We start from the raw sequence: 13,931 nt of genomic DNA on the forward strand, positions 1-13,931 counted from the left end.
AACCAAACAGCTTCACAACTGATAAGACTACGCTACGAATATCAGCAAACCTAGTGGAACCAGGGCCCTAATCTTCCCCTTCAAACACCTCCTGACCGTTGACATCTTCATTTCACCTCCCACCTCCATTTTCCTTTTTCTTCAGAGTTTCTTCTCTCTTCTTCCTCTCGAACTCTTTGAAGGGTTTCCTAGCAATCCTTGCCACCCCAGAAAAATAGACCCAAGCTTTTGCCAATCTCTACATCTTCTTTAGCTGCTTTCTCCAAGGAGATGCTTCCTGATTTCATCACCTTCCTCTCAACGTTTTCATCCCAATCTCTTACAGTGGAATCAGATTTGTTCTCTATTGCTTCCCCCCTCTGTTGAGTCCCCAATTGCTTATCCGGGTTAAAAACAACCCGGACTAGAGAAATCCATATCAATTCAAGAAATGCATAAAAATTTAAGTTTTTTAAATGGAACCCATTATATTCATACTGGATGGTGACTCTACTTTTCATTCCAAACTAGTGTGCAGTGCTCACACAATCGAAGATACCTTAATTTGCATTTTGCATTGCATGTTTTAAGAACTACTATTGCCCACTTGTCATGGGGGCAGTTCTGCAGCGGAAGAAACCCGTGCGGCGTCTAGGCCAAGGCAGGCCAGGACAAGCCTTAAGTGTGCTTGGAGGCTAGGAGTTGCCAGATGAGATGGCTCCACCAAGGTCAATAGCACTGGATCATGACCTCAAGGCTCATGGCCGGGGCACTCGGTTGGCTCCTGTCGGTCCATGGGAGGCGCCACTTACGTGCTAAAGGGGGATGGCCATGATGAGAGGCGACTTGGCGCCGATGTGAAGGGTCTCCTGTATGCCGATGATGATATGCAACCGCTGGGCCGGAACACACCCGTGCGCTATGGGCAATGGGATATTTCATTCAGCTTGGGCAAGGGGCTGGTGTGGTGAAGGGTCATACTTGAGCCAGGTCTGCATGCCAAGCCTCCCTTGAGTGTTGGTGGCGCAGTGCCGGTCCATGCACTGTTCCCATGAGCATGTGTGCGCCCATGAGGAACCCCGGTAGCCATGCTAGCCATTAACCAGGGCCGCCCCGCAAGGGATGAAGGTCTAGGAGTGCCAAGGTTAGGCACCCAAGGAGGTCGACCACCCCTCCTCAAAGAGTACATTAAGCTTTTGGAGGTCTGCCTGAAGATAACATCAATTCTCCCAAAAATCTTACAGACGAAAATGATGGCGATGTCCCTTAATGTAAGCCTGTCAAGCGTAGGCAAGGCTAAGACTGTGTCAGACCGTGACAGGCTCCCCCACTCAATCCATTGTCGTCCTCGACAATGGCTCTTCTTGTGAATGGGCATCTATGTCCCGCACCATCCACTTGACTGCCAGTCCTGGGCTCGCTTGGCCAACCCGGGTCTCGCCTATGTTGGTGTCCATTTATGGGGACGGAACCATTTCACCATGCCAGCCTGCCTGGACTTCACCCCCTATATTGATGTTACTCAAACCACGCAATGTCTATGCCGTTGAAATGTGTGAGAAGGGCCCTCGAAGAAATTGTGTGGTGCTTCGCGGAGGTCCGCCCCATGTATCATCTTTACCTCAAGGCTTCGACCCTCTTCTTGGTAGCTTTTGGTGGTGCTACCGAACACGATGTGATAGGTCTACTCCTGCTGTTGGCTATGTGTCGTGAGTGTACCCTTTCACCATGCTGGCTTGCGGTCTTCACCTCGCCATGTGCAGGTTACTCAAACCTAGTCATGGCTTATGCTCTGTTGGCCCTCGAAACTACACTTCACCTCGTCGGTTTGGGCTACATCTTCGCTCCGAGGGGGCCCCAATGTGTTACTGCCTCAAGGAGATCTGACCACAATGTGCGCGAGTGTGGCAACTTTTACCCATGATGTTGCCGAACATGCACTCGCCTTGTGATGAGTTGTTGCTGCTGCAAGTGTTCCGCCTATTGAGCTGAGCATGTCCTCCTGATACCTTTCCGATGCAGGGCCGCCATGCTCCAACGGCCAGTGTACCCACATTCCTATCATTCCAATATTGTGGCTTCAACTGATGACCCATTTTTGTGCAAAACTGACAATTCAGTGATATTCCTTGACCAACCATCGACACCAACCAATTTCGAACTGTTGTCCCCGCCTTAGTAGTGCCTCAAACAAAGCTACGGAACAATGGTTCATCCATCATGAAACCAAGATGTAGACACACCGCCCATAACTCACTAAAATGAATAGCAACTGATGTCTGTGAGGAAGCATGGCACTCCCCCACTCAAACCACCACAATATGCCTTCCATGTAATGGCTCATGCGTCTGCCCCCAGGGCGCTGTTTTAGGGTCATTGGAATGGGGACACGATGAATGCCTCTTACCAGGCCTGATATGAATTCTTGCTTGAACCCGAGTGGAAGTTCCTAGGGACCGCACCCCATGATGTGCTACTTGTCGAGATGACCGCTTCAATTGGCTCTGTGCTAATCTGCTTTGACAACTGTGGCAACAATTGACTAGCTCGCTCTGATACCAACTGTCACGGGGGTAGTTCTGCAGCAGAAGAAACCCGTGCGGTGTCTTGGCCAAGGCAGGCCAGGACAAGCCTTAAGTGTGCTTGGAGGCTAGGAGTTGCCCGATGAGATGGCTCCACCATGGTCAATAGTGTTGGATCATGACCTTAAGGCTCATGGCCGGGGCACTCGGCTGGTTCTTGCCGGTCCATGGGAGGCGCCACTTACGTGCTAAAGGGGGATGGTCATGATGAGAGGCGACTTGGTGCCGATGTGAAGGGTCTCCTGTATGCCGATGATGATATGCAACCGCTGGGCCGGAACACACCCGTGCACTATGGGCAACGGGATAGCTCATTCAGCTTGGGCAAGGAGTTGGTGTGGTGAAGGGTCATACTTGAGCCAGGCCCGCATGCCAAGCCTCCCTTGAGTGTCGGTGGTGCAATGCCGGTCCATGCACTATCCCCATGAGCATGTGTGCACCCATGAGGAACCCTGGTAGCCATGCTAGCCATTAACCAGGGCCGCCCCACAAGGGATGAAGGTCTAGGAGTGCCAAGGTTAGGCACCCAAGGAGGTCGACCACCCCTCCTCAAAGAGTACGTTAAGCTTTTGGAGGTCTGCCTAAAGATAGCATCAATTCTCCTAAAAATCTTACAGGCGAAAATGACGGTGATGTCCCTTAACGTAAGCCTGCCAAGCGTAGGCAAGGCTAAGCCAGTGTCAGACCGTGACACATTACCCCTTCTAATGCCAACTCAAGCTGAACTTGGTAGTTTCATGGTCCAATGGCTACAGGGTATCATGACCAATGCATTAGTGAAAAATGCAAGAAAATCCAATAGTTTTCCCCAAACTACAGTTTATGTGAGCTCAAAGCTCTTAAGACTGACTGACTATTGGGTATTTTCTCTCCAAGTTTGGGAATAACGAAACATAATTGCACAGATCATCAAGACTTGCTATAATGTTAGTCTACCCAGACATTATTATCACAGTTCGTTTGATAAATACACACTCCCTTATTGAGAATGAGAACTTCACAGTGCATACAGAAAGAGCTCTACATTTCTAATTCTGGCTTCCTTTTGTAAGGTTTCCACTTATGAAAGATGTTAATTTTTAGATTATTTTCAGCTTTTCTCTGGGTGGTGCTATTGTAATTCAGGTATCAACTACCAGCTCACACTTCTATATTTTCTAAGTAGAACCAGTATTCTTTTAACTGTTGAAAGTATAACATTTTAAACAAGAACCTGGTCTAAAGAAAGAATATACAAAGAAAGGCCATTCTCATGAAGTGCCATTAATCATCACAAAAGCTTAAGTTCTCTTAACTATTTCTGGGCTCAAAAAATCAGAAAAAAAAAGCTCTTCCAATGACAACAGGCTCATAAATAGATTAACCTTATTAACCTACTCTTTTGTATGATTGTCTGTTGGTGAAATTCAAGCCTGTTTATAGCCTGGCTGAAGGGAGAGGAGGGAGAGGATGAGGTTGGTCCCAGTCAGTAACAATGTGATCACGAGTGATCTCCTTGAGTGAGCGACATCCACTTAATGCCATAGTTAGCTCAAACTCATCACGGAGCATCTGGAGTACCTTTCTTACACCAGCCTCACCTTCAGCAGCCAAAGAGAATACCACAGGCCTTCCAATCTGAAATTGAGACAAGGAACAAATAGTTAAATTGGTAACGAAAAAGAGTATAAAGGGGTTTGCCAACATGATGATGTAGATATACTTACAAATATGCCAGAGGCTCCAAGGGCCAATGCTTTAAAGACATCAGTCCCACGCCGGACACCACCATCCAGGAAAACAGGAACTCGGCCTTGTGCAGCTTTGACAACCTAAAGTTAATCCAACAAAACCAATTATTGTTAACATACCATATGATATGATCTGAATAAATATAAGGTAGCATTAAGGCAATGTACCTCTTCTAGAGCCATGATAGTGGCAGGGACATAATCAAGTTGACGAGCTCCATGATTTGACACAATGATTCCTGCTGCTCCTGCTTGTATGGCTAGCCTTGCTGCATGGTCAATATAGGGGGTTACATATAGAACATTGTTGGAGAGTACACAGCTAGACATCTAAAATTAGAGAAGTAGGCAGTAATTTAAATTTTATTACTTACTATCCTCAGCAGTGATTACACCCTTCACTAGAATTGGCAAGTTGGTGATTGTCTGGAGCCACTTCACATCCTGTCCAAATCCATCAGTAATGTTTCAGTAGGGGTGCTCATAAAAACTGAAAACCGAAAAAGCATTCCGAACTGATTGGGTTCAGTATTTTTGAAAAACTGAAGGACCAGTTCGGTTTTCAGTTAACCTAAAAAACCAATGGTTAACTGAACCGACCGGTATATATATATATATATATATATATATATATATATATATATATATATGTACTATATATAAATTTTTAATATATATCATAATATTATATATAAATATATTCTATTTTATAATATATAATATATACAATATTATATATTAAATATTTATACAATTATTTATAAAATATATATTATAAATATAAAAAACTGAGAAACTGAAGAACCGGACTGGTCAAAAACCGAAACCGATCAACTGGTTGATTCAGTTCAGTTTCGGTTCAGGGATTTTCAAAAACCGGTAGTACCAGTTCAGTTTCAAAAAATACCCCATGGCACCCCTATGTTTCAGAACCACACATTCTTTAGAATTCGAGTAACAGTAAGAACCAAATATCCATCTTTATTGATCTACAAAAAATATGTTCTGCCATCTGAAGAACCTGAATCACTGAGTTCCACCAAACATACCTTCCAGCTTAGGGATCGATCAATTTGTCCAGCAACATATGAGGCAAGTCCAGAATCATTTGTCTGTGTTTGGCCCCAGAAAAGAAACCATGTAGTGAAAGACATGTAAACAATAGATATAAATTAATCAGTCATCAGTATGTTTTAGACTCACCATATCCATCTTTCCAAGGTCCAATCCCTCAAAATTCTTCAATGTCAAGAATGGAGGTAAAGTAAATCTGTTGAGTGGCCAATGAAAAAGAAAGTAGATTCTTAATAAATAGCAGAACTAAGTTTACTCATTAAAAACAGCAAATGGTTCATCCTGATTCTCAAAGAAACTTTTATGCATAAACAAATTTTAGGCTCACCTGTTCTTGATGTCAGCTTCCCTGCGTCCCAGTCTTGGAGTATCAACAGTGAGGGCAATTGCCTTAAAGCCAGCCCTTTCTGCTCTTCTCACAAGCTGTGCAACTACATTTCTGTCTTTGTACACCTGAACAAGTGGCAGGACAATCATTTACCTGATGGAGAATACAAAATGAAATGCACACCTCAACAAGAAGATCACTAAAAAATAGACAACAGAAGGATCATTGAAGCTTACATAGAGCTGGAAAAAGCGAATGCCAGGTCCTGTTGAAGCAACCTCTTCAACACTAGAAGTAGCCCATGATGATAATGTCTGGATAACAGGTAATGCATAGAGTGAAAAACATGCATCAGTCAAGTAGCAACCATGAGGCAACACAAAATGAATGGAAAAAATGTTTGTACTGAATACCAATTTGAAAATGTATCCTTGAAAATCAGAACACAAACATGTTTGCATAGAGATGCTGCAAACTTTATATTTCAGGATGAATTTCTACAAGTATTTGAAGTTTAAAAGATCAGTTGTAAACTAAGGCCATGTTCGGTTCACTGCTCTGGGCCTCATTCTTTTAATTCTTGCTCATTTTAGGCAAGAATGGGCAAGAATGAATAACATTAGAGTGTTTGGTTACAAAATTTTTTCCATGGGCCACATCTTTATAGAATGAAAAATCAGCCCCGTAGCACAAAAATTGAGCAGCCTGCAGCATGAAAAATAATCATGCCCCATCTTGCTCATTGTCATTCTTTGAAGAAACTATGCCTACAAAACTGTTGCCATAGATGTTTACTTTTGCAAAAACACTTTTACAAAAGTATTTTTAACGAAATCACTTTTATGAAAGTACTTTTACACAAAATCACTTTTATAAAAGTACATTTATGAAAGCACTTGTAAAAAAGGTACTTTTACAAAAGCACTTTTATAAAAAACTCACATTAAAACACTTTTATGAAAGTACTTTTACATTAAAGCACTTTTATGAAAGCACTTAAAAAGCGCTTTTATAAAAATACTTTTATGAAAGCACTTTAATAAAAATACTTTTGCGAAAGCACTTTTATCAAAGCACTTTTATAAAAACACTTTTATAGAAGTACTTGTATAAAATCACTTTATGGAAGTACTTTTATGAAATTGCTTTTCTAAAATCACTTTTACGGAAGTACTTTATGAAAGCACTTATACGAAAGTACTTTTATAAAAGCAATTTTGTGAAAGTGCTTTTACAAAACATCTATGCCAATTGGTAAACATTGACTGTTGGAGACCGAGACTGGCGGTTTATGAATACCGGCACTTTTTTTTTTTTTTTTGAAGAATGAAAACAAACAACATAGGACACTTGTTAGTCTGAAAAGAATTCATTTTTAGGAAAAAAGTGCTTGGTTCATAGCAATATTTTCTCATTCTACCTATTTTTGTCCATTCTTGTCCATTTTAAAATTTCATCTTGGGTAAGAATGAAAACTGAACCAAACATGGCCTAAATAAAAATGTTTTATGGACAAAAGTTGTTTGATTCATTATTTTGTTAACATTCTCTTTGGTGATCATCACTAACCAAAAAGAAATTAGCCCGTCTTTGGGATCTTATAAGTGATGTATCAAATATATAGAACTTCCAATAGATGTGGAATACCCTTGACCTGAATCTCTTAGAAACTATTTGCTCTTTTTTTTCTGGCTTAAATTGACAGTGCTGATATAAACGAAAGGTTAGGTCCATATCCAGTTATCCAGTCTACCCCTCCCAGGACTCCAGATTGCTGGGACCAATAATGTATGAAGGCCCTTTAAAAAAAAAATTGACAATATTGAAATACATGTTGACTTTGAAATTTGTGGGCTGATAGTTGTTGGTTAGCTTTAAAAATTTGTAAAACATGAAAGGTGAGGAACCAAACCATAATAGTGCCAGCTGCTGATGCTGCTCTTGCTGTTGCATACTCTCCTGCATAAGAATTAAACCTGGGTTCAGACATGTTTTGATTCCTTCTTGGTCAAAAGATAGGGTTAACAATATTCAATTAATTAAATGAATCCCTTTTCAATGCCAGTCAGGGTTTTTCAACTTCCTAAAAGCCTTAAAAAATATTATCCATACTAGATACTCAGGGTTCAGAAACACATCCAAACAAGCAAATATCTTCATCAAGTATCACAAGATTCAACTGAACTACAAAAAAAAAAGATTCTAGATTCAATTCAGACATTAGAAATTTGTTAATTGTGGTGGAAGTTATAATTGAAAATATCCCTTGGAACTTGGTACAAGGAAAAGTTCTACATATTGATTCAATACCAAGAGTTTGATTAGGGCATACTTGAGTGACCAAATTTCTTTAAAACATAGAAAAGATAAACAACATTTTTCAAATTCCGTGTTATGGTTCAAGAAAATGTTGAAAATATTTCACTTCAAAAACTTAATTTGAAGTTGTCAACTGAGTTGGGGATCAACTTGCATCACCCAAAATGTAATATGGATTTTTTTCACCAAGTTTTAGTTCAAAACTACTGTTTGAAAACCCAAACAAGCACTTCAAATATATGTATCTAATTGAGATAACCAAAGCCTAGTAGAATCAATTGTATAAATCAACCAAACCCTAAAACAGTATCTCTTAAGTACATAGCTCAGTTTCAAGTTTGGTTTACCCTCAGGGTGAGCCATTTTTTGCATAGCAGTGGGAGCAATCATGATAGGCATCAATATCTTGTAGCCCAAGACAGTGGTACTCATGTCTATCTTGCTTACATCAATAAGAATACGAGGTCGAAACCTATTTATGCAATCAAACAAGGATATCAGTAGTAATCACCCACATGAACTCTACTGCATGTTTTGTTAAAGGAAAATATAATTCGGAGAATAGAAACTAGACTTAAAGAAAAATGGTAAAGAATGGAACTGAGTGTTAGAATAAAAATGCACACAAATCATCAAAACGAAAAGAAAACCAGAACCCCTCTCTCCTCAACAGGCACCTGACATATAAAAAAATACATGCCAACACGGGAGTTTTCCCAATATTGAGAAATCGAATTTAGAGCATTACCTATTACCAAAGTTGGGTTCTTGGTGATCATAAAGAAATAATGAACACTTACAGGATCCTTGAGAATGCATGTCTGTTCTCCTTAAGAGTCCATTGGTCCTCTGCACCTGATGCATAGTAGTCATATACCATCTTTGGAAGTTTTTCCTTTGCAATGGCCTCATACTCCATAACGTTGGTTATCTCCATCTTCTCAAATGAAAAAAAAAAAAAAAAACTTCGCTCTTCAATAACCTAAAATCAATATAATTCAATTAAATCAGATCCACACATACTCACATGAAACAAGAGCCTAGACATAGTGATCAACCTTTGCACAGACTGAGGAAAAATGATTGAAACCAAATTCTGATTTACTATCTTGGACAGAATAGTTGTTGAGCCAATTTACAGAGATGGAGCAGGCAAGAATTTGTAAATGCAATAAACAGAAAAAATAAGAGAAGTATACATTCAGGATCAATGTCCAGGTAATAAAAGAAATGGAGGTAACAACAAATAAGAGAGAGAGAGAGAGAGAGAGAGAGAGAGAGAGAGAATTAACAACATGCACAGTCCACACAAATATAAAAATTAAAATTTAAGGAAAGTTCAAAGGAATGTATCATATACAACAAGAATAACATCAGACTGATAAAACCTATATAGAGAACAACACAAGCAGACCAAATTCAGATAAATCTCATAAATAATACAAACAGGAACACACAACCTTGTATCGATCTGAACTAATCTACTAGGTGGGTATTAGAGATGATGGATCTCAGGTTAAACTTAGGTTCTTGCAAAAGCAGCTTGTAGAAAAAGAAAGCACATTCTGGGATCAATTTCTGCTAAAGCTCACAGAAACCGCAGATAAAGCCACATACAATTGTTTACTGAAAATCTACACATTCCCGCAAGGAAATAGGAATCCTGTATCTCGGATCACATTAGAAAAGAATTCACTTGAAACACTGAAAAGGAGAATCCTAGATAAAGTTATATAAGATTCAAAGTATGCTCGGATTCATGATCTCAGTTAAAGGGTCATGATTGGATTCCAGGAAAAGTTCTAGTAACTTAGAAACATAAAAACACCACATTTAGACAGACACCAATCAATTTCAGATAGCCCCAGAGGAGAAAAACAGTCTGATTCAAATTCCAGTTAATCCCATTTCTCTAACAGTAAGTGATGAGCTTAATCCCAGATAAACCCCATTAGAGAAAAAATTCAACTGGGTTGTCTGTAATCAAATCGAGGTAAAACCCAATCGCAGAATAATACAACTTGGATTGGAAAAAAAAAACCAAGACTCTTTTACATACAAGAAAACATAGACCCAAGCAATAAACAATGATCAAATTTTCACAATTTTCATATGCACAGAAAAAGAAAATAAAAACATAAGCAGAAAGCCTGAAATCAAAAGCTTTTGATCATTCAAATCCTACCACATAAACAACCTGAAATATAAACTAAATGTAAACAGTAGGAAGAAGAAGAGCAAACCTTGACTTCGTCGACTAAGCAGAAGTGTGCATGAAGCAAACAAGAGCAGATAATATTGAAGAGAGGAATTAGAACAATACAAACAACTAAGGTGGGGGAGCTAAAGGAAAAGGACACGTGAAGACAAATCGGTTGGGATTATTGAGAGGAATTTACAGTTTTGTGGATCAGTTTTTCGAGGTGTGCATTTGATACCGCATCCTTTCATGCCAATGGGTCTTCTCTCAACCACATACTGTTCGTGTGTTCGAGAGCATTGGTTAATCATCAAGCCCATCCAAGAAAAATGAAAAAAATAAATGAAATTTTTCAAAATACGAAACGTCTCTCTCTCTCTCTCTCTCTCCTATAATTGATATGGGTATGAAGTTTTGTCTTATCTTTGCTCAAAGAGAGAGAGAGAGAGAGTATTATCATGACAAACCTTCTCCAGAATGTTTTGAATAGCAGAGAATTGCAATTCAAGGGATTTACTATGGGTTGTCGTCGTCCATATAACTTGTCTGGACGGTTTTTGTGCTTCAGAAGTGGCAAATCCAGACCATATATGCCACTTACAGTTATGACACGGTTTATCCAAACATTTTTCCGACAGAGCAGGTCCACTGAAAAAACAGGGAAAAGGTTGAGTGCCACTTGGAAAGAACTTATTGGGCCAAAAAAGTGGGGCTGGGAGTGCAACCCTGCCACCATGGTTGTTTAGAAGAAAGCCGCTCGAACTCAGAAGTCAGGAAATCTCGAACTCAGAAGTAAGAAAATCCATTTTGTCTTGGCTCATAATAAGGCTGCAAATTGGGCGGGGTTCAAATCAAATTCGAAAAAGGTTAGGATTAGAGTTGAAATTTATGAACCTGACTTTATTTCGGGTAAGATTAGGTTGACCCCTTCAGCAATCTGACCCAATTCAAACCTGACTTTATATATATTTATAATTATATCATACATTAATTTGTTTAGATGCATGACAGTTGCATAGCCATCATTACGTATTATCATTTAATTCTTTTAAGATAATCAATTCACTTAATACTAATTGGAAATACTAAATTATATCATACATTTATTTCTTTATCTTCTCTCTATTATTTGCCACCCAGCGTATAAAAGATCTATTATAAGTCTAATTCTTTATAAACTATAGGTCCTAATCATTTCAAACACTGTAAATTATAAAGGCCCCCCATACTTTTTTTTGCAACAAAGACACCCTCTTCCATTAATCTTTCATGAAAAAAATAGTGTTCATCTTCCCTAGCCTCAAGATACACGAACAACAGGGGTGATAGCTGTTGCAGCAGCAGCGGACTTCCGAAGTCTTCCCTCTCTCTCTTCTTCCCCTTCCCCTTTCTCTCCTCCCCTTTCTTCTTCACAATTTCCTCTACTTTCCGGTCCTTGCAGGTGAATGATTTGAATAGGTGGATAATGTTGTTGTAAGCGAAGAGGAGCCATATGGAACGGCAGCGAAGCTGTTGGTGAAAACTGAAATGATGGAGTTGACCGATGGCATCTGCACCACTCCTCCGGTGCAGGCGTGCCAGAGTTGGGAATCCAGTCATTTCTCGTTCCTGTCAATTCCTAATCAGAAGCTCCATCCAAAAAAGTAAAAAGGGAATAACTAAACCAGAATTTACACACCGCCCATTTGCACTTCCATGCATTTATATAAGCACAAATTTTTACTGTAATCAAACACAGATTAGAGGAAAGCGAAAAAGGGAAGGAGTTCTAGATGCACGGTCTGAACAAGCTTGCAATTACCATAAACCACTGGAGAAGCGATAGAGATTGAAAGAAACATTCTAGTTGAGTGGAATAATCGGATAAACCCGACAGAGGATAGATTCTTATGAATTACCAAGTAATAGTTTGATCTAAACCAGAAACTGCAGCCATAGGTATGATCTTCAGAGCTTCAAGGTGATTCCATCGCAGAATTAGCCCAGAACGTAGGAATGGACAGGCATTCCTTCGAGTCTGGAGGAATGGACAGGAATCGATGGCATCTGCACCATTCATATAATTTTGTTGTTAGCATGCGTTTTTTACTGTTCTACCGTCAAGAGTCTGGGGCAATCGACAGCGATTGAAGGAGGAATTGAACCTGAAAGTCGGTTGTTGAAGAGATAAACACCTCTCAGATTGGGGAGGAACCCAAGAGAGGTAGGAATCATGTCTGTGATAACGTTGTCGTGTAGGCTAAGTTTTCTAAGAGCTTGAAGTTGGGCGATCTTCTCCGTGATATGGGCAGGCATCTGTTGTTGGGCTATCAAGCATTGAAGTTTCCTATGATTGTGGCATTGTCGGCAACAGCTATAGAGATGAGATTGAAGATGGAAAGATGAGAAATGGGTTTCTTCAATCTTTTCATTTCGGAGAATTGGGAGAGAGAAAGAATGAGAGAAGATGGTGAGGGAGGGGAAAAGAAGAGAAGAACGGAAAAACAATAGATTAAATAGGTTTTAAGAGAAATAGGGCAAAAAAATAAAGAAAATATAAAAAGTTTAGTGGGGTATTTTGGTAATTTAACGCATTCCGTCATCTGATTTAACGATCAAGGGGGATCTTTGTCTCACGGTCATAGTTCATTTGTTTGATTGCATTACAAATGAAATAAATTAAGGCATGAAGCAGAATAAAGTAAAACCCAAAACAAAATTAAATAAGAATTTGTATTTTTTTTTCATTTGCACTCCCATGCATTTGTATTAGTGCAAATAAAATTGTATTGCAACCAAACACAGCCTAAAGAACCAATAAAAACATCAGTAAACAAATACTAATAAAACATAAGATTAATATATGTAATGAAAGTTGAGTTAAGATCTAAAATTAAGAAGTTCTACAAGATTTTAAGGGATGGGAAGAAGGTTGGGTTGGGCCTAGGTTAGGTTAGGGTTGAAGGAATTTAGTTTAGGTTAAGATTAGGGTTGGATAAATCAGGTTGAAGGTCGGATTAGATTAGGGTTAAGGTTTGGGGTTTAAAATTTAGGATTGAGCTAGGGTTGACCTCAACCCAACTTAACCCGGCCCAACTTGCAGCCCAAGCTCATACGTAAAAGATATCAATTTTCTGGATCAACCCCATGGACCGAATCGGCGAATCCTATTGTATGACCAAACCTGAAGGACTAATGCATTGTGCAATTTTAGAAACATTTGACCATCCAATCACCGGAATCCGAGGTATCATGGAATGAAATATTTGGGTTAGATTTTTAATTTAATTTTTAATAAACCAAACATAAAAGGAAAGGAGTAGGAGAAGAGACAAGGATTGCACTAAGAAATGATATTAAGCGCTCATATATGACACAAAGGGGCCATTTGATAATGGCTGAAGCTGCTGAACTGAGACTTATTGCTTTGACTTTTAATTGTTAAAATATTTAAATAATAAAATTTTCAAGGATGTAATGAGTTACCCAAACTTAGTTTCAAGTTTCAACTATTAAGGAGATCACATCACTGAACTATAAAACAGCAAGTTTTTCAGTTCAATATCTTCAGCTATTATCAAACAATCTCCTATGAATTTGTTTGGGAGGGCCTTGGGCTTCAGTTTTGATTGAACTGCATTGACTGAACTTTATGATTATGTTTAGTAGTTATTAACTAAATTAAAGTATATTCTAACTTTTCAAATTGTTAATCAAATATAGCTTTTAGGCTTTGTGTG

General features: G+C 39.2%; 1 protein-coding gene across 5 annotated transcripts; it reads right to left on the reverse strand.

Moving 5' to 3' along the window:
* Window positions 1–3,712: 3,712 nt before the first annotated feature.
* Window positions 3,713–10,681, reverse strand: LOC104610780 (glycolate oxidase). Of its 5 annotated transcripts, none has more exons than XM_088903567.1 (13): window positions 10,256–10,681; window positions 9,040–9,081; window positions 8,813–8,949; window positions 8,360–8,484; window positions 7,606–7,652; window positions 5,930–6,007; window positions 5,694–5,818; window positions 5,495–5,561; window positions 5,341–5,403; window positions 4,666–4,735; window positions 4,460–4,560; window positions 4,268–4,372; window positions 3,713–4,178 (listed from the first exon to the last, which is right to left on the reverse strand). In XM_088903567.1, the coding sequence occupies exons 2-13, from the start codon at window positions 9,058–9,060 to the stop codon at window positions 3,978–3,980; spliced, it is 1,140 nt and encodes a 379-aa protein (XP_088759693.1). In that variant the 5' UTR covers window positions 9,061–9,081; window positions 10,256–10,681; the 3' UTR covers window positions 3,713–3,977. The 5 variants fall into 5 exon arrangements, with proteins under 5 accessions (XP_088759693.1, XP_088759692.1, XP_010275858.1 ...); XM_088903566.1 differs by having other exon boundaries at window positions 9,040–9,116; XM_010277556.3 differs by lacking the exon at window positions 9,040–9,081 and having other exon boundaries at window positions 8,813–8,994; window positions 10,256–10,677.
* Between the last annotated feature and the right edge of the window lie 3,250 nt (window positions 10,682–13,931).

The sequence above is a fragment of the Nelumbo nucifera genome, chromosome 4 (assembly GCF_055504915.1).
Source record: "Nelumbo nucifera cultivar China Antique chromosome 4, China Antique-T2T, whole genome shotgun sequence".
Lineage (NCBI taxonomy): Eukaryota > Viridiplantae > Streptophyta > Magnoliopsida > Proteales > Nelumbonaceae > Nelumbo > Nelumbo nucifera.